We start from the raw sequence: 26333 nt of genomic DNA on the forward strand, positions 1-26333 counted from the left end.
TGTCAGCCTCACCTCTGTGCCTGGAAAGATCATGGAACAGATCCTCCTAGAAGTCTTGCTAAGGCACATGGAGGACAGAGAGGTGACAGCCAGCACAGCTTCACCACAGGCAAGTCCTGCCTGACCAACCTAGTGGCCTTCTACGATGGACTAACCCACATCAGCGGTTAGAAGGAGTATGAATGTTTTCTATCTGAACTTCTGTAAGCCTTTCACATGGTCCCTCACAACATCCTTCTCCCTAAATTGGAGAGATAAGGATTTGATGGGTGGACTGTTCAGTGGGTGAGGGAGTGGCTGGATGGTCGCATCCAGAGAGTAGCGGTCAATGGCGCAATGTCTGGATGGACATCAGTAACAAGTCATGTCCCCCAGGAGTCCATAATGGGACCAATACTGTTTAATATCTTCATCAATGACACAGACATAGGAACTGCGTGCACGCTCAGCAAGTTCGCAGATGACACCAAGCTGGTTTGTGTAGTTGACACACCTGAGGTCCAGAGGGACCTGGACAAACTCGAGAAGTGGGCTCATGCAAACTTCATGAGGTTCAACAAGGCCAAGTGCAAGGTCCTGCACCTGGGTCAGGGCAACCCCCAGTATCCATACAGGCTGGTGGATGAAAGGATTGAGAGCAGCCCTGCCAAGAAGGACTTGGGGGTACTGGTGGATGAAAGGTTGGACATGAGCTGGCAATGGGTGCTGACAGCCCAGAAGGCCAATTGTATCTCAGGCTGCATCAAAAGGAGCATGGCCAGCAGGTCAAGGGAGGTGATTCTGTCCCTTTGCTCTGCACCTGGAGTCCTGTGTCCAGCTCTGGGACCCTTGGCACAGGAAAGACATGGACCTGTTGGAGAGGAGCCAGAGGAGGCCACCAAGATGGTCAGAGGGCTGGAACAGCTCTGTTGGGAAGACAGAGAGAGAGCTGGGGTTGTTCAGCCTGGAAAAGGGAAGGCTCTGGGGAGACATTATTGTGCCTTTGAGTACTTAAAAGGGGCCTATAAGAAAGATGGGGACAGACTTTTTAGCGGGGCCTGTTGTGACAGGACAAGGGGTGATGGTTTTAAACTGAAGGGGAGATTCAGGCTAGGCACAAGGAAGAAATTTTTTACAATGAGGGTGGTCAAACACTGGCCCAGGTTGCCCAGAGAGGTGGTAGATGCCCCATCCCCGGGAATATTCAAGGCCAGGCTGGACAAGGCTCTGAACAACCTGATCTAGTTGAAGATGTCCCTTGGAGTTGGACTACTTGATCTCTGAAGGTCCTTTCCAACCCAAACTACTCTATGATTCTATGAAAAAATTGATGACGTTTTATACTGAGGTTGTGGTAAAGACTAAAGCTAATTCAGATATGCTTTAAAAGGATTTTTTGCTCCTTAATACTACTAAAGAATATGACAATCAGCTGCATTTCGAGACAGGACAACTAATGGTAATGGTTATAGAAAACAGAAGTTATCCTAACTGAAGGGAAAGCAAAACTTAAAGAACTTACCCCATTCAACTCAAAGGATAATTTATTATCTTGGATATTAAGAACATAGCAAGACAGTATAATATACAACAAAGGAAATAAATATGCAACATTTTAAATTATTCAAAAGTGCTGGTAAGGAGAATGATTCAGAAAACTACAGATCTCTATGCTGGCTTCAAAAATATACAAAAATTAAGCGAAAAAAATAAACCTGAAAAAGAGAACAGCTACAGATAAGAGAATAAGATAAAGTGAAATGAAGTGCAATGTGCAAAAATGTTAGAAAGTAGATTGTGCCAACCTAGCCCATACCTTATCTAAGAATGGTAACTATGTTACTAGACAGAGGAAATCAAAGAGTTGTAGTCACAGAAGTCTGCCAAATGTTATCTCAACAATTGAAATGTTTGAAATCTGCACATTTTTTAATCAAATTTGGTTCAAAGGAAAAAGCAGGGCAGCTCCAGCTTGGAACAGAGATCCAGTTCTCATATGGTACCTTCAAAGCTAAAAACCCTATAGGCTTTCTGTGAGGCACAGAAAGCAGCACAAAGAAGACATCCCACAATGTAGGCTGAGGAAACATCTACAGAAAGTCCACAGTGAAACTACAGCTTTGGTTTAACAGATTAAACTCTAATGTAATCTCTGTGAGTGGCAGTAAAATATTTGACACACTGCAATTAGGGTATGTTGTCAGATAAAGCATTTTAAGGTAGAGAAGGAACGGGACTTAAAAAAAAAACAACACCCAAAAAGGACATGTTTCAAGTCGATTCTTGGTGGACCTAACCTATTCTTGAGACCAATACAATTATTTTAATTGAAGACCACAGTAAAAGAGTTAGGAGTATGCAAATGAAAATCCATCAATGAAATAAGAAATTAAATAAGAAATTTTCTGTAGAGAGGGACATAAAATTATCAGCAGATAAAAAGACTGCATATACAAGGACTAATTAAAAATTGTGTTACAACTTAGAAGCTCACCAGCTGGAAACAGCAAAAGGATCCAAGCATATTACTTGGTAACTTGAATCCCTCACCAAGAGACAAAAAGCAAATGTGATTCTGTAACACATCAACCCTGAGACAGTGTGCATGGACAAGGAAGAAGTAATGCCACTCTCCAACAATCAGGTAGGACGCAAACTGGAATAAATCACAGCTAGCATTCGGCTAATAGAGACACTTGAAAAAAACTGCTCACATGACCAAAGGAATATAAAGCAAATTTGCTGAGAGGAGATTTTAAAACCTCAATGTGTTTTGACTGGCAAATTTAGCACAGATGGGATATATGACTGGCATCCACAAATACCTCAAGGAAAGCACTGGGAGGGAAAATAATTATTTAAAATAGAGGACAATGCTGGCATAAGAACAAATGAGTATTAAACAGCTATGAATAAATACACATTGCAAGTTAAGTTTCTAATGATCAAAGCAGCAAGATCCTCCAGAAGTTTTACTTGGGAAGGTGGTATATTCAGAGAGTCTTCCTGCAGAAATATGAAAAATCAAATTGTTTTTAAGATATTATTTGATTGGTTTACAAAAGGAATAGTACAACAAGCTTGTTTATGAAAAGAGTCAATGTACTGGCAGGACACTTACTACTGTGTGCTTCTGTGATTTTGTTGGAAGTTCCAATCCTTTCCTAAAGTTAAAACACATGCAGTTCAACTGCTGCTGAACTGTTGTTAAGAAGTATACCAAGATTAGCAACAAGTAACTTTAAAATCTTACCCCTGATGTCATCGATTGGACTAAGACTGTATGCAAGCAGATTCCAAAATGCACACTGGATGAGTATGAAAAAATTTCTAGAACTTACTTCCAGAAGGTCTAAGGCAGATAGCAATCACCCTTAAAAACTTGTGTTTCACTCCTTTTAAAACAACATTGAACTCTGCAGCATGTTTCTGGAAAAGTGAACATGTGGTTCACACCTTCAAAAAAAAAAAAAACCACCAAAAAAAACCCAAAAACTTCCAAAAGAATTGCAGATTTCACTTGACTTGAGAAAAAGAAGAGCAGAATTTTAAATTTATTCTAAGATTATCCCATTATGGTCAGCCCAAGGTGGTAATCTATTAATTCCATGGCAAGCACTATAACTAGGTTTTGTAAGGGTGTACGCACTACTGAAAGGCTCCAAACTTGCCAGGTTTCAGAGTTTCAGGTCCACAAAGATGTAACTGACAGAGAAACTAACCTAAAGAAAGTTGCCAATAAATGCACAGAGTCCAACAGTCTGGTGAACATTCAAATAAATGAGACTCAGATTCATGACAATTGATAAAATAATTCTAATAATTTCAAAATCATTCATAGAATCTGTTTTTTCTTATTTCTTGGGGAAAGCAGTTAAGATGCATTTGTACTAAGGCAGAAAACTGTAAAATGGACCAGAAAATGTTGTACTTGTTAAACAAGTTGAGCTTCACTCAGCTTTCTCATTTGGAAGTTGAAAGAGTACAGCTTGGATAAACAAAGCATTTGGGCTGGACCACCAGGCCCAAAGGGTATCAATGGTTCAGTGTTTGGTTGTTGGCTGGTAACCAGTGGAATATTCCACAGGTCAATTCTGGGGGCCCTACATCCCTCAACATTTTTATCAGCACCATGGTTGAGAAAATAGAAGGCACCCTCTGCAGATCTGCAGACAACACTGAATTAGAGGGAGTAGATGAAACAACAAATAGTAGAAGTTTAGTCTAGATAGACCTTGAGAAGCTTGAGGCTTGGGCCAGCAGAAACCTCATGCAGTTCAACACAGAGAAATACAAAATTTTGCACCTGGGCTGAATAACCCTGAGCATCAGCAGAGGCTGAAACCCAACTGGCTCAGTCACAGTCCCACAGGAAAGAACCTGGGGGTTACAGTGGATGCCAAGCTCAGCACGAACCAACAGCACGTCCTCACAGCAAACAGGGCAAACCACAGACTGGACCACGTTCATTAGGATGAACGCAGCAACACATCAAGGGAAGTTATTATATTACCCTCCTCTACTTGGCACAGTGAGGCTGTACGTGGAATCCTCCATCCAGTTTTGGGGTGCCAGGTTCAGAAGAGATGAGAAGAAACAGAAGAGGGTCCAGCAAACAGCTGCTCAGATGGACAGGGCCTAGAATACATGCCCTATGAGAAGCTGCTGAAGGAGCAAGGTTTGTTCAGTTTTGACAAATATGACTTCCAGGGAAGATGCAAGAGCAGCCAACAACCACTTGAAGGAATCAGAGATTAGAGAGCTAAACGTCTTGCAATAGTTGCAGATGGTATAGAGAGGACCAATGGTCATAAATCATAGCTTGGGAGTTTTAAGTTGGGTAACAGGAAAAAAAAAATCTGCACTTACCATGGGAACAAAGCTTTGGAACATGTTACTCAGAATGGTTGTGAAATCTCTATCCTTGGAGGTTTTTAACTCATCCAAAGCCACTGCTGATCTGATCTATCACTTCTCACAGTCATACTTGGAACAGGAATCAGGGAAACAGGACCAAGAGATCCCTGTAAAGTTTGTACTATTCCACATAGCTACTTCCCACTCCAGCTCCATGGTTCTAACCTTGTCCTCTGAACAGAGCAGTGTTTTTCACATCTTCCTGGACTTGTTGGCCATCACTAGCTACTGCAATTACAGTAAACAACAGTTCCTGCTAAGTTAGTCACTTGGTCTTCACTTCAGCACAAAGTATTCTTTTTGTCATAATGTCAACTAGTATTTAAAATAGTAGCTTGATGTGAAATAAAAATTTTGTTTAAATTCCAGAATGGTACATATTTATGAAAGCTCTTGATTAGCAGCCCCTCTGGATCACAACCATCACCAGCATTCTTACTAAGAGATGAGAACAATAACAACAGACAAGTTCCTTTAGAAAAAAAGATTATATATAAATTTTAAGCGTTCATTTCCAACAATTTTGTTTTAAAGAACTTTTCTAAGAGTTAAATTCCTGAAAACACATCCTGTCTCAGGAGTCATGACAAGCTGCTTTCAAATACTTCACATGCATAAGAGAATTTTAGCGCTCCCACAGAAGACAAAATGACCATGTAATTTTTTTAGGGAGGCTTGAAAAGCCACAATGAAGCCTGGAAAAAACAACTGTGAAAATCTGGTGCAATATATCAGCTAATAAGCCCAAGGGCAAGGATATAAAATACTATTGCATACTTGTTTTTCTAGGCCTAATATGTCACAGGACACCTCTTCAGTGACGAGAAGGGCCAACTTTTCTATAACCACATTGGGTTAGTTAAAAAAAACAATTCAGATTTCATTTTTACCCCATGCGAAAAGAAAAACCACTATGAAGGCGAAAGAAGAATCATTATAAAGATGTGAGGTTTGCACCTTTGATAAAGATGTGGTGACTCGACACCTTCAATAAATCTAACATTTGTTTTGTTAGGAATTAGAAAATACTTAAATCCCAGAACAGTAAGCAAAATAGTTCAAGTTCACTGACTTGAAAAAACATTCTTTTATGCTGCACAGCCCTAAAATAAATACTTAAAAGGAACTAAGAATATGCCACTATATCTTAGCTTTCATTTTCCTTCAGATAGAAGTGCTAGAATAAACATTCTTATTAGTTTACGTTGCTGTGTTTTTATGAGGTTAATAACTGAACTGTCAATCAAGGCCTGTATAAATACAGTAGTTAAATACCTTCTGCTTTAGAAGCACTTTTATTTACAAGAGAGCTAGCCAAGATTTCCAAAGGACTGCACGGTCTGGTTTACTTTGATCTCTTTTAAGTACAAGTTTCTTTATACCTCTTGTTTCCCTGTTTATTATACCCTTTGTGTAATCAAGTATGGAAAGAGCACCTGTGTAGTACAAATATTTCGGGAAAAGTGTGACTGAGAGGAATAATTATGCAACACACAGTTCACTAAAATAATCTGTAAGGTCCTTTTCCAAGAGCACTTCTGTTGCTATCCTAGCAAGAGAAGTCTACCATGAGCTCAGAATAAATAGCAGAACATCACTTAAACCCCCTCATCACAGATGCAACCTGGTACCTATATCAACATGTTAATCAACACTGTAAATCTGAAATACATTCATAAACATGTCTACATATATCCATATATAAAAACTATATAGAAAACATAGTTTAAAATAAAATAATTATGCATTATATATAAAATATGTATTTTTAAAACCTTTTTTTAGAAAGCTGAACTTTGTACATGCATGAGTTTGCACAAGTGTATGTACATACATGTATATACACACAGAGAAACAAAATCAGGAGATATGCATATATCTCCAGAAAATCTCAAGAACTCTCTTCAACCACTTCCTATGTAACTATTATCTTCAAAACCCTGCCATAAATTTAGCACTGTGAATTCTACCTCCAAACAACCCACACACTTTCTGTCTGGGACTATTTTCTAAGAGTAACTGCTTCTTTCTTAGTATGGTGAAGTTAATGAATGCGTGATGTCTACATTACGCATGGAACAAAACTGAGTAATTGTATCAGCTCATACTGATGAAAACTTTTATCGCTACAGCAGGAACAAAATCATCTACTCATGTAGTTAGGTTTAGAGTAATTTTTGTTTTATTGAATGCACTTTACTCACTTGGTAGAAAGAAGCAATAACATTATGCCCCTAATTTATTTAAAACAAGTGAATGGACTGAAGTTACCTCAGGCCAGCACATCTATTTTTAGGATGTTTGACTTTGGGCAAACTTTCATTCAGGTTACTTTACCATGTTCATCTTCCTATTTTCTGGCTCTGACTTAAGACAGAGTGTTATGAAGATCTTCCCTGTTCAGGAGAGCACAAATACACATTTGCACACTAGTGCATTAAGTGTGTGTTTAGGTCCCAGAGGTTTGATCTAGATTTATGTGGGTTAATGTTTTTCTTACTCGGTATATACAAAATAAAACCTTGAAGTAAAAATAGTTCTCTGGATTTTAGGTATTTCAGACAGATAAACACATTGCATTCCTAAAAATCAGGAGAAACCATATAGACACAGAGCATCCTCAGCCTCAAGGAGAACAGTCTCTATTTTCTGCTGCAAGGGATTTTAGATAGTTTTAGATTAGACTTGTAAAACAAACAGAATTCAAGTAATAGCATAGAGGGAAACAGTTCTTTAGAAGCTTGTTTTCAATTTGCATCTGTTTCTGCACAAAACTTTCATAAATTTTACCTGCGATTCATGAGTTAATAGCACCTTATAATCATTATTCCTATTATAAAGGTACTTAGAAATAGGACTCCTATTCAAAATCATGTTTAAACAAGCATATTGTTATTGAACTATTAATCAGTAAAAACTGTAACGGTTATCTGAGTCAGCCTGAACTTTTGCATGTTTTCTTGAGACGGTCCTGAGATTAAGTCTTCTAAATCTGTCAAAGTCAATTAAAGAAAAAAAAAAAAAAAAAAAAAGAGCCAGAACATTAAAAACAAAGAAGTTGAGCAAAATAAAAGTGTCCTATTTTTGGCATACAGAAGCGGGAGGGATTTCTTTCTAACAAAAACAACCCCCTCACAAGACCATGTACTGTACCAAGTCCTTAATAACTACTTTGCAAGCATTCACTGGGACAACTAAGGGGGCACAGAGGGAACAGGCTGCAAAACATGGCACAGAAGGAGCTACAGGAAAAAGACACAGGGCATTTAAATGGTTCAGTCATCTTGTGAAACCTCACTGTCACTGACCCAGTGTTTCAACTGAAGAGCTGCAACAGCACGAGGTTGCCAGACAAAACCCATTAGGGAATCAGTAACACAATCCAGGATAAACCAATCCCAGCCCTTCCCTCCACAGTACGCTGTCCAAGAGGCTCAGAGCTCAGAGGCCAGTTTTGTGAACCAGATCACACACGCTTTGTGCTGGCAAAAGAGGCTCCGCACGCTGCCGTCCCACCTGCGGACCCATCGCTGCCCTCAACATCCTCACATGTGTAGCTGGATCTCACCTACCACCCGGACTTCTGCCAGTGGGGTGTCTCCAAGTCCACAGTGAGCATTCATGGGCTGGAGTCAACCTGGGTATCACCTCTAGGGACACGCTCCTCAGAGCTATCTGATTTTACAACACTGTTGTGCCATTACAGCTTGACCATGTTAGTGTCACCAAAATTTCTTCCAGCTTATCCCAAAATACTACTGGCCGCTCCTCTGTGGGCAACAAAGACCCAGCTCAGAAGTCCTATCAGAGCCCAGTATGATGCACTGAAAACATCTAATGAAGTTGCCGTTAAGACTGACAAAACATCATTGATGTAAGACAGATTTTTCACCTGTTAAGTTAGAAATATTGGAAGTGTTAGTCTGCCAGATGTGGAACGTTCAATAAGAATGATGCACTTTAGATGTACTTTAGGTACTTTAAGCTGCAACTCTAAAGCAGCTTAGTGAAGAGGAAGATAATACTGGCATCATTTAATTGAGGGATAATATTATGAAAACTGAGGTTTGTATTGGAACAGCCAATTTGCAGTATCTTCCTCTAACTCTTCACAGTGTAAAATGAAATTATTTATGGTTTTAAACCCCTCAGTATTCACACAGAACCTTAATGTTAAAGAAAAAGTACATGTCAATTCAGGAGGAAAGAAAGGCAACTTAAGCATTTTTAAAAGTTAACTTGGTTTTACTCAGTGACCTTCAAACGTACAAGCAGCCACTTACTGAGAAGTGCTGAACACTCAACTTGCAATAGAAACAAAAGCAGAGGGCAGTCATGCATGTTGACTGCCTCACAGCCAAGTATGCATCTTCAAAACCTGTTCATACATACATAGTGTTCATCTTACTATAAGTCGAAAGATAAGTTTCCCCTTTCCAAGTGCTTGAAGTTATTGGCAGTCATTAACATTTACTGATTGCTATCAATGAAAATAAAGACTTCAAAAAATACTTAGTAGATGGCAATTAAAGTTATTCCTTTCTTTTCATATATATCTAAAACAGCACTGAGAATATGGCAGTATTCATACTCAATTTCCTAACAGCATAACTCCACAGAAAACATGTGTTCACAGCTAAGTATTTTTCTGCATGTGTTTTCCCTTCATTAGAGTCTAAAAAAATAGGAACTACCCCCCGCCCAGAAACATAAATATATACACCAGTTACTTCATGTAAAAATAACCAGCTTCCACTATACCATTTCAGCCTTGCTTAAAAAAATGCTTTTTAATCAAAGAGTTGAAGCTTCTCCTTCCTGGAACCTCCTCCACCAAGGTGAGAAGCTAAGGGAATCCCCCCACCATCCTTTCTTTTAACCTCAGCCACTACCTGAGGCTATTGTTTAATCTTTCTGAGGACTTTGCAACGTTTATATTCCAACTCAAAAAATTCCAGTTTCAGATAAGCCAGGATGATCCTTTATTATTTTAAAGACTAAAGTTTGTCCTAAGTCAAATGGGAAGTTGCCTCAAAGGCAATTTCTGATCATGCTCATCCCTTGTCTAGTGACCAAACAATAGCAGCTTTAATCAGCCCTAGACTACAGACCAAAAAGGTCTCTGATGTGTGTGTGGGCGCAGCACTGGACTGCAGATCACTGGTCTGGACTCCAGTTTTATACATAGCATCATAGAATTGTTTAGGTTGGAAAAGACTTTTAAGATCATCAGGTCCAACCATTAACCTAACACTGTCAAGTCCATCACTAAACCATGTCCCTAAGAACCACATCTACACATCTTGAAATCCCTCCATGTTTGGTGACTCCACCACTTCACTGGGCAGCCTGTTCCATTCCCTGACAACTCTTTCCATGAAGAATTTTTTCCTAATATCCAATCTAAGCCTGCCTTGGTGCAACTTGAGGCCCTTTCCTCTCCTTGTATCACTTAATACTCAGGAGAAGAGACCAACACCCTCCATGCTACAACCTCTTTTCAGGTAGGTGTAGAGTGATAAGGTCTCCCCTCAGCCTCCTTTTCTCCAGGCTGAACAGCCCCAGTTCCCTCAGCTGCTCCTCATCAGACTTGTGCTCCAGAACCCTCACCAGTCTCGTCACCCTCTGAACTCAATCCAGTACCTCAGTGTCTCTCCTGTAGTGAGAGGCCCAAAACTGAACACAGGATTCAAGCTGGGGCCTCACCAGCACTAAGTATCATGGCAAAATCACTTCTCTAGTCCTGCTGGCCATATTATTTCTGATACAAGCCAGGATGCTGTTGGCCTTCTTGGCCACCTGGGCACACTGCTGGCTCACATGCAGAGCGCTGTCAATCAAGACCCCCATGTCCTTTTCCACCAGGCAGCATACAAATGCACATATAGATGTGTGTGTGTGTATAAGAATTTAGGTGAAAGTGTCACTAGTACTACTGTAACTCATTTAGGCAGAATTCCTCGACGATGAGAAATTTAATTACATTTCAAAATCAATTTCAGTTATCTTTATATGTAACTTACTTTGATTTTTCATGTACACATATGCATTACCTATCACAATTTATATTTCATTTTATTTTTAAAATCTCTTCATCTCAAGACATCATATTTTTTCTTGTGATGAATACTCATGCTCAACTAGAGCAAACATTTACTTTAGAAGATCTGCAATCCGTAGCAACGCCAACAGAAAAAAAAATATCCAAGGAAAACACAGAATTATTAAGCATACATTACACTACAGCTTTTTGAAAAGTGTGCAGAATCAGCAAACCTACACTGTATGTAGGTTGGCTGCTCAAGAAAATGAAATGGTTATTTAATCAAGGCATGAGAGGCAGAACTCATCAGCCTACAGAACCCACTGCCATTCAAAGCCCAACTTCAATCAATGTGCATTACACCAAGCATCATACTCGGGTCTTCACCATGAACCTCAGAGCGGTGCTTCCAGGGCAGCCAGTGGAAAGCACACCTGTACGTTGTATTTATGTGGCGAGAATTTCATTCCAAGCCTTGTAGATTTGAAATTATCATAATATTTAAGGAAATTATATTCCCAAATCAAATATACAAAAAAAAAAGTCCCCCTACAGGTAAGCGCTAACAGGACCATTTTTTAAATGTCAGTTATCTGGAATTTAAAGTATCATTTAGCCAAATACACACACACTTAGAGCAGCATTAGTTGTTTTCATACCGTCTCTCTCAGAAAGAGAGCCCAGATAAAATTTGTTTCTTATTTTCTTTTCACTACAAAGAGAAAGCTCAACCTGTATAGTCACATGGACCGCTGTAAATAGTCTTCTATTGCTTCTACTTGCAAGAGCTGCACTAAGTTGTTATTTTTCAAGTATTAATTTTCCAATTCATTATTTTCTTGTCCATGCTGAAATTAAAAAGACGCATCAATATCTAATGAAAACGGGATATGATTGCATCTCCTGTAGAGCATGATGTAGAGTAGTCCCTTCAAGTTTCCTGTGAACCCTTAAGAGTGAAGTCTGGCATGAGCCCAGCATTCTGCTCAAGAAATCCCTTTCCTTCCTTGCCCCAGTTTTCCCCTCCCTAGTTGTGCCAACACAGCTGCTGATGTACACACGGTGCAGATAACCCCAGAACAGCCCCACCAACAACGGAACCAGCACGACCAAGCAGCAGAAGCCACAATACGTAGTTCATAATTTCTTCAACCTGTGTCTCCTCAGACTGCAGACCAAGTTTTCAGTGTTGCCTTCTCCTCAGATTGAAGCAGACAGCTCTGGCTGACCTTCCTGATGCCCTTTCAATGATTCCAAAGCCCAGCTCAACACACCTTCTTGCCTCTGCCCTCCAGTAGGGATGGCCACTGCAGATATAACTTAAAATGTCTCTCAGCAGAATTAGGCATCCCCTCACTTGCTTTGTCACAGAGTCAGTGGGCCCTTTCATGCAGCTGTTCTACTGCAAATACCCAAAATGGCACAAGAAGGTTGGGACAGGGCAGCAGAGAAATCAAAACAAAAACCCAAACCCATGACCACAAGCCAGCACTGTGCCCTTGTGGCCAGGAAGGCCAATGGCATCCTGGGGTGTATTAGAAGAGGGGTGGTTAGTAGGTCCAGAGAGGTTCTCCTCCCCCTCTACTCTGCCCTGGTGAGACCGCATCTGGAAAATTGTGTCCAGTTCTGGGCCCCTCAGTTCAAGAAGGGCAGGGAACTGCTGGAGAGAGTCCAGCGCAGGGCAACCAAGATGATAGAGTGGAGCATCTCCCTTATGAGGAAAGGCTGAGGGAGCTGGGGCTCTTTAGCTTGGAGAAGAGGAGACTGAGGGGTGACATCATTAATGTTTATAAATATGTAAAGGGTGAGTGTCACGAGGATGGAGCCAGGCTCTTCTCGGTGACAACCAATGGTAGGACAAGGGGCAGTGGGTTCAAACTGGAACACAAGAGGTTCCACTTAAATTTGAGAAGAAACTTCTTCACAGTGAGGGTGGCAGAGCACTGGAACAGGCTGCCCAGGGAGGTTGTGGAATCTCCTTCTCTGGAGACATTCAAAACCCGCCTGGACACATTCCTGTGTAACCTCATCTGGGTGTTCCTGCTCTGGCAGGGGGATTGGACTGGATGATCTTTTGAGGTCCCTTCCAATCCCTAACATTCTGTGATTCTTTCACATATCCCTTGCAGGGGGGGGAAACAAAACATCACAACCACCACCACAAACAGGTTACTGATCATACACAGATTGTAGTTAATTCAGTCATTCAATCCAGTGCTTCACAACTCATCAAGACCATCAAATAATAGACAACCACTGTGCTGTCACTAAATCAACACCCCAGCTGCATGGCAATTATAATGTACAAAATTAACATGAATAGGGAATGAAATGTAACATCAGCAGACTTAGAACAGCAAAAGATGTGATAGGCTATAATTTCTGTATAGAGGATGGAGATGAGAGAAAAAGAAGAAAAAGGAAATGTAACACAAAGCATAGTAAAGTAACACAGCAGTGGAGTTAAGTTGCTAGTACCGTTCCAACAAAGCTTTCTTCTGGACAACTACACAAACTCTCCCCCAGTCCAACTGTATCAGTTTCACAGGATCTCTTATTGAGAAAACAACCAGAAAGTCCATCCCTTTTTAGACAGATGCCTAGAATAGTCCAGCAGTAAGGTTATCTCCACACTGGAGCTGGAGAAACAGATATAAACCCCTAGTCTAGAATCAGGCAAACCAGAAACCTATGCAAAGTCCTAATGGCAGCATCAGGGAGTTGGTCTGTGTCTCTGTCCACAGGCAGACTGGCCCTTAACAGAACATACTGCAGACAACAGAACATGCAGCTCAAACGCAGGTGACTTTCACACAAGGTCCTATAGACTCAAGTTGCTAAAATGCTAGTGGTTTTAAAGTAAACTGACAGATTTAAAAGTGGGGAAAAAAATGACTTGGTTTTAATATGTGAATTCTCTTCAGGCAAAACACTAAACAAACCAAGTTTAGAACTCCGGAAGAGAAGTGCCTAAGCACAGCTGCACCCCAGGTACTTGGTACTGAGCTGCGCAGCAACGGTGACACCTCGTGGTGCCAAACCCCCAAAACACAGACCTCTTCCCAAACACAACCTACCTTAAACCCGGGGGCGAGGTTCAGAGAAAGGGCCTTTGCAAACAAAATAGCCCAACAACCTCTAGATCAGCGGTATCAAACTAATTTTCACCGGCAGCCACATCAGCCTGACAGTTACCTTCAAAGGGCCAAATGTAATTTTAGGGCTGTATAAACGTACGAGTAGTTACATTTACACATTCCTAAAATTATATCCGGCCCTTTGAAGGCAACCGCGAGGTTCATGCGGCCCCCGATGAAAATTAGTTTGACACCCATCCTAATCCAGTATCTCCTGTAGAGACAGAAGTCAGACTTGATGTCAGTCACCGCCCCCGTTTTCATACCTTCTGTCTCTCACTGACCTGTCTTAAGAAGTGTTTTCCCATTCCTGTTTCATGGTATTGACAAGTACAGATGGGAAACGGTAGAAGTGACTACATACAACATCTAATGCAAAATTACTAAACAAGTAGAGGAAGAAAAAGAAGACAGTCCAGCTTTAACATCTTTTGGCCAAAATGACTACAAAGAAATTACTCTAAACAAAAAGCTTCAGAGAAGCAAGTCAACAGTGCCAGTTACATAAAAATTAACATTGGTTTTAATTAATTCAATTCAACTATGTAGAAGTTTACGTTCCTTCATTCTGGTATCTCCCATCCCCAACAGATGCTCGAATGCATTACTTTCTGCAACTCCACAAACAAATCTCAGATAACGTTACTCATCACACTGCACACATTTGAGAAGTCAGTTTGCCTTCTCATTGCAGGGGTTTGTGTGTAGTTCTTCCATAGGATACAAGCATAAAAAAGCTGAGGTACATATCTCTTTCAATAACTGCTCAATATTAAATTTTTAAAAATTTAAAAAAAAAAACCAAAAACAAAAACAAAAAAACCAAACCACAACGCAAACTAAATATGCACACAAAACAGAGCACACAAACCCAAACTTTAGATGCTGTTACAGAAACAAAGTGAGAAGGCAAGAAACAGCTTTATTGTTCTGCTTGGATTTCAGGGGTTATGGGAGTGAATTCCAGGTTCTAGTGAGACGTGATTTGGGTTTATGACAAAGCAAGGATCTTTTCATGCAGTAGGGGAGATGACATTTCAAATTGGTTTGGGGCACAAGAGTTATTTTCTAAGGGAAATCTCCCTCCAAGCTCCCATCTGTATTTCTTCCTCACATTCATACATGCATAGTAACTAATTTTTCAAGTGACACCTAAAATAAATGAAGTATTTCAAACAGCTAAAATGGCACCTATCACCTAAAAGATGAAAGACAAGTATCAACCCAGGACATTTAGTTTCTCATAATGTGCATGAAAATTATATCAGCTACATAGATCAACACACTAAGGAATCACTGTATAATGAATAAAAAAAAAAAGTGGAATTTTTGAAGGTAAATTCTAACAACTGTCTTATTTCAGAAATTGCATACTTTGTCCATGATTTGAAATGGTTACCATAATATCCATAGCATGACCACTCTATGGCCTCACAGATGCACCCAGGAGTGTTTTTTAATGAGTTTATTCTGCATCCTGAGCTATTTTTACATCCCTTCAAGTGCAGAACCTCATCTACAGAGCCCAGGGCATGGGCACACTTCATTTGCTGCAGCAGCTAAAGGAAGGGGCTGAAGGCCAAAGAAAACACGGAGGTGCTTGTGCACTAACTGGCGAGTGCAGAGAAACAGGAATGCTCAGGACTGGGAGTTTTAAGAGTTGGGAAGAACTGGTTTTACATAAGAAAGTGAAATAGTAGAGGATTTGGAGCAGGACTATAGAGTTCAAGGGGAAAATCCCTTGGAAGAGAAGAAGCTTCACAAGGAAGAGACATGAACGAGGGACAGGGTTGTATTAAGAGTAAGGAAACTAAAGGGAGGGCGGAGGGGCAAATCTCAAATTCATAGGGGTGAAATTAACTCCAGGCCTGCTCTAGAGGTAAGAGAACATGCAACACATGTGTCCATTGCCCCTCTTCTTCTTTAGCCCCTTCTCTTTGCTGGCAGGAATACTAGGGCCAGTTTGTGACCACAAGGGACACTGGGCATTCAGATGGGCTGCTGGTACAAAAACCTCTCAGCAACATTCCCCTTCTGTGAAACTGCACAAGTACAAATTAACTCTCAGTGCTTGACAGCAGATATTTTTGGCCCTATTGCTTATTTCTTGGCAGCAAAGTTTAAGCAAAGCTAGATGTTTTTGTAACATCATGATTCAAATATATCCATAAAGCAAGCAACATTTTCAAATTGTTGTTGGCTAAGGTCATGTTTTGCAAACTTATAATTGGTAACAAGCGAAGCTTACCTATTTTTTTTGGAATTTTCATCTTTCCCTCTTTTAACCCCAAAAATTCGTGTAATCAGAGCACTAAAAAGAAGTGTAGATGAATTTCTTACCTAAAGGAAAAAGAACACAAACTATGTTTTAATAATACCATTGAAATGTACCAATAATTTTTTTAAATACAGCCACTACTGCACAGTCGAAAAGAACAACACCGGAGTGAAGGACAGAGCAAGCCTACTGTTCAAGAGGTGAGCAAACAGAACTAATTCAGAGCATCTTTCCTCTTAATCGAGAGGGCACTAACAAGAAATTCAGATTATTTGGAGATGTCCATCTTTAATGGATACATCCAGATTTGTAGTGGTTCACAGCATTCACCATTATCCATGGTAGATCGTGAAACGCTCAACCTCAATATACGACATGGAATACTTTCTTTTATTGAAAAGCAAATTAACAGAGAGAACGAATGTAAATGCACTCCTTACTATAACAGCTAGGTGCACTAACTCAAATTTTAACCGCCAGATCTATTTTTATCTATAAGATAACCCTTGTCCCTATTTTTTGTCCGTGTCAGCATTTCACAGGACAGAAAAATGAAACGAAACCAAAACACACAACCAAGACTGGCTTTTTTGCAGGTCTACATTATTCTGTATTATACCTTAAAATTCAACAATACGTAACATTCCAGAAATCAAGGTACTGCCATTTACAAACATGACCAAAGCTTCACTGAATAGAACTGCTCTATTTCATGTTATATTAGAGAAACAAAATTAAGAATTAACTTACTGCCCAGACAGGTGACATAAAACCTAAAATTGCTGCTTGCATTCCATCTGCAACATAAGGCATGATGTTTTCACCTAAACGTGTATCCCTAAACAGTGCTCGAAGGATATTTAAAGCATGAACCTGTGGGGGTAGAAGAAATATAAGAAATATATATATATTAATTAGGAAATATCTTCAACTTAATGTATGTTAATTATAGCAATGAACATGTGAAACAAAAATAACCCAGATGCACATTTACACCACTTTATTTCCATATTAAACACCAGAATACAGCTATTAAAAATACATTAAAATGGTGCAGCAGTAAACACTGCTAAAACCAATTACAGTTTAAAAATATATTCCTCTAACAAGTCAGCCCAGGCAATGCCAGAAAAGACCAGCATACTTTTTTCCTTAGCTTATCGGAGCTGTAAAAATAACTTTCAAAGTTCGAAATCATCTTTTCCAACATTCTTGACATGCTGTAGATACTGTAAGAAAAAATAAACTACAACTCACAGGAGGACAATATTAAGCCAAAACTGACAGCCAGGCTTGCTTCACCATATGGAGCATTTTCTGCTCTTTCTCTACTCTCTGTAGGGGAAGGTGGTAATCTGTACAGCTTCACGGGCTTTGACAAGGCTTCATAAATTTATACCAGCATAAGATCTGGCAGAGCCATTAGAACATACTTCTATGTATTGTCAACAAATTATGGTTTGCATTTACAAACAGAAAGATTAAGTATTTGATAACAACGTTATGAAGATAAAGCTCTTGACTTGAAAATAATTTTTTTATGCATTCTAAATGTATATAAGTTCTAGAAGTTACTAAGTATGTATAAAATCACTTTTCATATAATATTTTACTACATACAATATGATTAATGCAACTCATTCTAAATGTAAACAAATGCTTGCTTGTTCATTTCCTTGTAAAAAGGAAGTTACCTTTTTGTTTAGAAATATACTACAGGAAGTAAGCTGATCATGTAAATTCAAAATGATAAGGACTATATTTGCTGCACCAAAAAAACAACTGAAATTATGCCCAATCTCTTTTTAGTATCTTACGCACTTGCAAATTCCAGTGACTCCAAAACCTTTGCACACGTAAACATTTTAAAATCTAGCTACAGATAATATAAACAAAGTATCCTTATTAAAACATACACACAAATTTCCTTAACTGAAGCAACAAAGACTTTCTTGACATTCGCCTTCTGATGAGAGGGTGTATTTTACCTGAGGAATTACGCTGGATGGTTCATTCAAAGGTGCAGCTAAAGATATCAATTCTTTCATTGTCATTTTCAGCAAATCTGTTTTCTTCTTCGGTTCTGAAGCTAACAAAGCCTACAGAAAGAAAAAATAAAAACACAACCACCATGGGTGTTTCTAGTAATTTTTCTTTACTACCAGTTCAGCTCCGTATCCCTATATTTACCATATGGCAGCCTACCTTCTGATCATACATAAGGACTAAAGAAAAACTTGCAAAAGGCAACTTTCTGTTTTAACTCTTAGTTTGTTCAAAGCCTCTTAGCATTCAACATTTCAGTAAGAAAACTTTGCTCATGCACTATCCATCTGCCTAAGAAAATTTGCTTGCATGTAACAGATAATTTATCACACACCAAAAAAAATCATAATATTTATTATAGTGAAAGTATCTGCCATTTATACATACTTACATTTCCCAGTATACACATATTTTTAGTTTAATGACATACATATTTAAGATGACATGGGCTGACCAAAGAATAAATCCTGGTTTGCAAACTAGGATAAAACAAGCAGCACACTTTTAAAAGGAGGGAAGAGATGCATCAATCTCCAACGGTAGTTCAATGGGTAGATCACCCAGCTGAGATGAAAAAATTCAGCACTGGAGTTAAAGCAATCTTTCTGACTAGTAGCACTTGTTGAATTTGTCCAACTTGGAACAAATGGGCAATCATACATCTCTTGTTTCTAATAAAAAATTATTATCCATTTGTGTTTTAGGGCCCAGAGTCTGTCTGGTATCACTTCAAGCAAGATATTTAATAGCACTTTACATCACATACGAACAACCAAACCATCAACTGGAAGCCAAATGAAGTACAGAGTTTAGGCAGAAACCCAGAAGTAGTCACTATCAGTTTATCGGTATCTTTAATGATGGGAGAAAGAGAAGGAAGGGAAAACAAAATAAAGTATTCATCAAGTATAAAATAGAGGAGAGTGAACTGAAGACTAAAGTTTCGTACCCTAAAAATGTTAAAGCTGTAACTAGTATTTTCCCACCATTTCCCCTCTCACTAATTGAGGCTCTTAACGTTGTATTATTAACATTAGGTAATAATATTTCTATTTTAAATAGGTCATTTAAAATGCTCATAACCTTAAAAATTACATATTATCATTAAAACAGATGTGTTTTAGTAAAACAAGAATAAATGTCACAGGAAGCAGATGGCAAAGAGACCACACTGAGTCTTGATTTTATGCATTAATAAAATAACCTTATTACAGTACTGTTAGGATATGCATTACCACTTGTATTTTAATTATCTAAATGTAACATGCTATTTAAGGCTTAATTCATTTTACTGAGTGCTACAGGCACATTCAGAACTACAGCCAAAGAACACTGTCGCCTCTCTTTACAATAAAATTACAATTCAAAAAAAGATTATTTCAGAGTAATCCCAATGTTCAATTTCAAACCTTCTCATTAATTGACTAGACTAACTTTGCGCTGTTCCAGAGCTGTCAAAATAGAAGCACCTGACCCGTTTATCCGAACAGCTACGGCACAGCGCAAGCCTTGCCATATGGCCTCAGTAATGTAGGCCAACTGCAGACTACACACATTTTCTGCAAAGGGATCCCATTGGGTCCACTTAGTCCTCACACCAGACAGCGTAACGCTCTCAGGATTAACGTGAGTTGACGCCCACTGGATTCGACTTCTGTGGTGCGAGTGGGGAAACCAAAAACCCATCACCAAATCTGTCTCGCAGGCAACTTTCGAAAATAAATGGGAAAGAACCTTAACTGCTGAAAGTGAAATAGAAAAGCGTCTCTAAAACCAGTGCCCTACTTCTGATCTCTGCTGCCAGGCACGCACACACTTAGCAAAGCCAGGAGCAGGCTGTGAGCGACACAAGAGAGGTCAGACAGAAGCAGGCTGCCTCAACTCTCTCAGGGTGAACTCGGAACGGAAAACAAGCAAGATGAATTATCCTGGCAGGGAGAACTTGCTCCCAGCAGCCCCACAGATTCTTGGAACGTGCTTGAGACTATACTTCAGTGAGTGGAGAAAGCTACAAATCGTGTAGTTAATCTTGGACTCCTGTCTTAAAAAACTGGTTGGAAATGAAAATGACGGAAATTAATTTAGGGAAAAGCAGTCACGGCTGCTTTAATGAATGAAAACAGGTAAGTGTAATTTGCAGGAGCAACTCTACAGCAACTGAGCCCACGAGGCTGCAGACGAGCTGCTGCAGAGCACTGCGAGGCACATGGTTCCAGCAAAGATGAAACCAGCCCAGGATCAGTCATCAGTTCTGAGCTCAGAAGAAGCCAGAGGCTGGGACATGTGGAGCTGAGGGTACCATGGGGAGACCGCCGGAGTGCGGTCCCACACCCCACCTAGTCATTCACTACACACCCGTCAGAGTGACTGTTACTTGATCCTGCTTTATTGTTGTTGAGGGGGCTTTCCAATGTCTTTGCAGTGCTTTCTAGGCCACCACTTCACAATTCTGTGAGGGTCTGTTCATATTTTATCACCTTCCCACTTTGCATGGAAGAACCATAGAGTTACATGGTTAACACAGCCTTACTTAATCTGTGAATTAATTTATTAATTTGCCAGAATTATTACAGTGGCCACACAGAGCCTAAGCTTGGTCTTCTGAGATGCTATTCAAACCTACCTCAAGCATCAACAGAGCTGCAGCACTAAACAGCGTGAAACATGGTTTAATTATATGTGGCTTCTTGGTTGCGCAACGACCATAAAAATCTGTATTAAAGAAGCAACTGTTTGACCAAAGTGGTTGAAGTAAGAAAAATGCATAAGTGGATTCACCAGAAAGAACATAAAAAAAAAACTAAAAAGTCAGAGGTAATAATATTAGTTGGTACCTGAATATAGAATGGAATTCCTGCACTCCGTCTGGTTGCACATAATGTAGATGAAGGATCACAAGATTTGATTTCTTCTAACACACTGCTTAGCCACTCCTCTGGCATCTTGTGCAGACTCTCACTGTTACACCTACATGAAACAAATCCACAAGAAACATGAAACAAATACCTAAGAAACTAGGACAGAGTCAAAGAAAGCAATTAGTGTCTTTAAGAAACATTTCTTACTTTATGAGAACATCTCCAAGCATATACACTGATTTTTAAGAAACAAGACAAATTTAAAAAGGAATTGTACATTTTTCCAATGTTGGTACAAATTACATTAACCCTACTTTAAATGCCACTAGGAAAAGATATTTCACCGAACAGAAAACAATATTCTGTCCGTCAGGAGTGCAACCGTTCTCTTCTGCCAAGAGCTATTACCCTGTTATGGAGAAGGAAACAAAGACATATGCACATCAGTCACTGTGTAGGAAGTGACACTTCACAAATTCATATCTTTGTTGTCACAGAGCAGCTGATGCATGAACTTTATGTTAAGTAATATATACAATTATGTTTATAACTATATGAAACAAAACTGAAGCCCATCACAGCAAGTACATATTATGTAAACACCCCTGCAAAACATAGCGCAGCAGAAGGAATGAATAACAAGACATATCACTGTTTTTGAAATACTGTGTCGGTCAAACTTTTGATAAAGTACCTGCATTGCTCTCCTATCATCAAATACTCCTCCTCTGCAGTTATACAACTCAGTATTGCCTGAAAGCAAAGGACTTGCAAGGACAAAGAGAATTCCAGTCTACTTCAAGTGCTGGTGCTGATCAGTTCAATGAAATGTACATCCAGGGTGCAAGAGCAGCTCATTAACCCTAAGCCAATGTTCCAAGAGGACCATTCATTGTTAGGAAAATTTCTATTAACAGGACATTGTTATTAAAACCCGTCACACTGGTTCAACACGTGATTCAGAGTAGAATTAATCACTGTGGGCAACACAATTGCAATTATCTCAACCACGAAGGACTTGCCTTACCTAAAAATATAAACTATAATTAAGTACATGATTAAGTAGTGAGACCCTGCAGGAAGACTACACACAAGTTCTCTACCTAGGTGACTGAAATAAAGAAGTTAAAAGAACAGCTAAAAGGCAGCAGCTACTAATCAGAAAAACAAAATCTAATGGAAGGTCTAAATCTACTCTCTCCTTCTTTAATCTCCTCTTACTAAACTAAGAATTTAGGTAGGCTAATAACCTGATACTGAAGAACAAATGAGGCTTTAATCTATAGTGAAACCCTCCTTTCCTTATTTTACAAAATAAACAGAAAATTAATAATGCAGAAAACAGAGGTCACAGGAAGTGCCAGACAGGTCAGCAGAAGACACAGTAGACCTCATACTCTTCAGTAATTCCCTTAGGATTTCCACCACAGATTTTCTACACTGCTGCCAGGCTGCCTTCTCATTTTTTAACAGCAGTACCCCTTCAAAACAGCAGACAGGATGCAAACCATCAGTCCAAAGAGAAAGACGGTTTCATCAGGGTACATCACCCTATACCACAGCATAAAAGAAAGGCACTTTCTGCCCCAAACCTGTGACAGAAGCAATCCAATTAATTTGGAAACTAACAGCAAGTTATCTTTTCTTTTACTTTTCTATTTCTGTGGCTGATGATTGCTACACCTGCTTACTTCCATGACACATCCTCTACTTGCTTTTGGGTACACAAGGAGGATACAATTCTAGGGTTGAGGCCACACAAAACTTGTTGTGGATCTCCGCAGCCGGATTCCACTTGGCAGGTCTCTTCATCCACATCAACACATCCTGCAAAAGCTGCTACTTCTGGTGATGTCTGTGGCTGGTCTAAGCTCCCTGGCTAAGCAGAGTTCAAATGTCTTAGTTTAGCAGTGCAAAGAACAGTGCTCATCTCTCTTCAGTGTGTTATCTGAGTCTTAAGACAAACACCCCACAAGATACACACACGTCTGCTGTGGCGCAGACCATTTATAAGTTACTTTGTACCATACTGAATATTTTATTCTTAAGTAAACTGAGGGGGGTTTTTTCCCTTTCAGTAGCAACAGAAAGCGGAGAAATACACTGAAATCCAATAACTTCAGACTCCCTCAAAACTGTATTGCTTTGATCTTGCCACAAGTAATTCTACCTTGTTCAGTCACCCACCAAGGCACTTTTTTTTTTAAAGGTGAAAGAGTTATTGCTTTAAAGTTAGAAACATTAGAGACTATTGACTTTGCAATGGAGATGACTACTCCCTTAAGTTTGGCAGCTCCACCTCCTTATGGTCTGGCAAGAGGAATATTGTCTTAAGAAGCAGGTGGCCCTAAATTTCAAGAATAATGAAGCCTTACAATGTAAAAATGGTGGTCACAAGCTCAAATATCATTTTCCAGAATGAAATAGTAATTATTTTTACCAGATCAAACAAATAGTGTTGATAATTAAAATATAACATAGTAACTCAATACACAAATTACTTAAGATGCAGTACAGTGTTTTTCCACAAAGTTCTGTCTGCCCATTATAATAATTTCATACATGCTCAAAACCCCTTCTGTGGTCAGTATCAATGAGCACAAGAAGCCTGGCAATCCAAAGTTAAAGCTAAACCCCTCTCCCTAACTCATATAGCTGTCTTTTCTCCTATCCAAAATTAATAGTGTGTTAAGAACAAAGGGTCGATCTTGGATTTGGCCTCCCTGGATGTCGGTGGTTTGTGGCATAAACTTCACACGACCAGCAGCATTTTCTACATGGGTACAGCCAGAATTCAGTGCTTCCAATCGCTGTAATCAGTCCCTATCTGGAAAAAGAGAGGTTTTCTTTCACCATCTTTCCTCTCTTGATATAACTTTAAATATTATTCTTATTCACAAAAGTAATGTAATTGCTACTCTTTATAAATCTGGTCTCCATACCATCGCAGCACTTCTCAGACAAATAACGAGACAAGAATCCAGCCTCAGAAACACATTACTGTTCAAGGTATGTCACCTTAGAAGTGGAAGGACTTCATAGTTTCAGAGGAGTTGCTCTTAAAAGTAGATTTTTTCTATCACCGTTTTCATATCATCTGCTCTAAATGAAGCAAAAATTTTCCAAATTACATAGGTGCACTGAGAAAGGTGCTGTTTTGTGGTTTTGCTAGCAATAAAAGAGAGCAAAGAGAGCCTTGGGTGGCCTCAGAATTCCAGAGACAATGTCATTACCCCATCTCACTCTTCCACCAAGCACAAAAAGAAATGGGGGGGAAACATGGACAGGGTTAATAATTAACATGTCTTGGAACTGAGTAATGCCTTAATATTGTATCTTGTACTTCATTATATAGTGTACTTCCCAACTCCACAAGCATCACAATAAATAAGAACAGGTTTTATTCCCTCTAGTTTATTTTTCTCTCCTTCATTTTAGACATCTATGATTACACTTTTGCCAAAAAGCTAGGGACAATTCTAGCACACGTCACCAGAAAGTCCATCAACAATCTTAATATTTTACAAGAAAATTTTTCCTAGCAGATTGCAGGGGCCTGGGAAGGCAAAGAGTTACAGTCACTTCAGAGCAACAAAATGAGTCAGAAGCAGAGTTCACTGCAAAGGTTTAGGAGGGTGTACTCCCAGTTCCCAACAGAAATATTAGAGGATCAGACACTGACCGAGTGCAGATGAATCATTTCCACTGATACTAGATTAAACATTTGTAAAAATCAAACCAAGGTTTTTTTCTTTATCATTGCTGTTTCCCAGAAAACAGTATGATACAGTCCTAAGTTGCTGCGTAACACCTAAAATTGTGTTCACTGACTTTAAGCTCCAATTGGAACACTTAAAATTGTTCAAAATACATTGTTCCTAAATAAACACACTGCACTATATAACTCTTCCCAAACCTTCACCTTACATTCTGCAACTTTAGTGAGGCAAAGCACTTACAGCCATAGCTATGCAACACCATAATTTTGATCTTTACAGCAATCTTTATATTCTACTTGCTCTCTAAGAAAAGCCTCACTAAATAAGGTAAACGCAAAACAGACAAAACACCCTTTGAAACAGCTAAATGATCTGAGTATTCATATGGGTTCCAAAAGATTCAAGTTTAAAATAGATGCCCAAAGCCTTCCAGGGTACTTGCCCTAACTACTATCTTACTGAACCAAATGAGCATTTGTAATTTCTTGGAGACTATGACAGCAAAGTATTAAATGAAAAAAAAGAAGAAAAAAAACCCACACAACTTATGTGATTGGTATAGATGTTGCTTTTTTTGTAACCACATGGTTTTCTGGAGGTGCTGTCACAGACAATGTTAAGCAGGCAGGACGAAGGGAGCACTACACTCTTAGAAGGAATACTGAACCAGGAAAAGGAAGAATGGGAACTGGCGTACTCAGAGCAGACTCAGCAATTTACATTCAAATGTCAAGAAAGAGATTGAATTTCATCAGGTTCCTAAGAAATCTCTGTGGAGGAAAGATTTTTCTTTCACCACTAACTCAGACAGGTCTGAATACCATTACTCTGTCTAGAAAGAAGTCTACTTTTGGTTCTTATAAAGACTGGTATTTAAGAGTTGTACAGCTAAAAGCAAGCTCAGGTAGTAACACTCCAGCATATGGTTTTAAGGAAGTGTTTGGCTATAAAAATGAAGGACCATGTTCAACTAGAGTCTTTCATAAAACCATGGGAAAGGGATTTGGCACAGTCCTAGTGACATTTTTCAGTGGGTCTTAGAGAAAGAATGAATTAAAGTGCCAAGGATGCTTCTGTAGGGCTCAAGTTCAATTCTGTTCAACAAGGTATCGTGTTTAAGCTGCACATTACTATAAGCTGCCCCAAAGCCTTCCTCCTCTGTCATTTGTGGATACAGCAATAAATGAATAGAGATTCAGGTACACGTGCTTCCAGATTGCACAACCTTGCGGCTACGGAGAGCAGTGGAACAGGCTGCCCAGGAAAGTGGTGGAGTCACCATCCCTGGAGGTGTTTAAAAGGCATTCAGATGAGGTTCTTATGGACATGGTTTAGTGCTAGAGTTAGGTTATGGTT

The 26333-nt window shown here is 39.4% G+C and overlaps 1 protein-coding gene across 5 annotated transcripts in view; it reads right to left on the minus strand.

The window, feature by feature from the left end:
* The window catches only part of THADA (THADA armadillo repeat containing), a 167126-nt gene that overhangs the window by 113711 nt on the left and 27082 nt on the right, over positions 1–26333 (minus strand). For all 5 annotated transcript variants that reach the window (XM_082047591.1, XM_082047592.1, XM_082047589.1 and 2 more), the window contains exons 23-26: positions 21235–21367; positions 18343–18453; positions 17105–17227; positions 16325–16416 (exon numbers count right to left, since the gene is read on the minus strand). In XM_082047591.1, the coding sequence (XP_081903717.1) occupies positions 16325–16416; positions 17105–17227; positions 18343–18453; positions 21235–21367 (459 nt within the window). The remainder of the gene's footprint in view (positions 1–16324; positions 16417–17104; positions 17228–18342; positions 18454–21234; positions 21368–26333) is intronic.

The sequence above is a fragment of the Streptopelia decaocto genome, assembly GCF_964273445.1.
Source record: "Streptopelia decaocto genome assembly, chromosome: 3".
Taxonomy (NCBI): Eukaryota; Metazoa; Chordata; class Aves; order Columbiformes; family Columbidae; genus Streptopelia; species Streptopelia decaocto.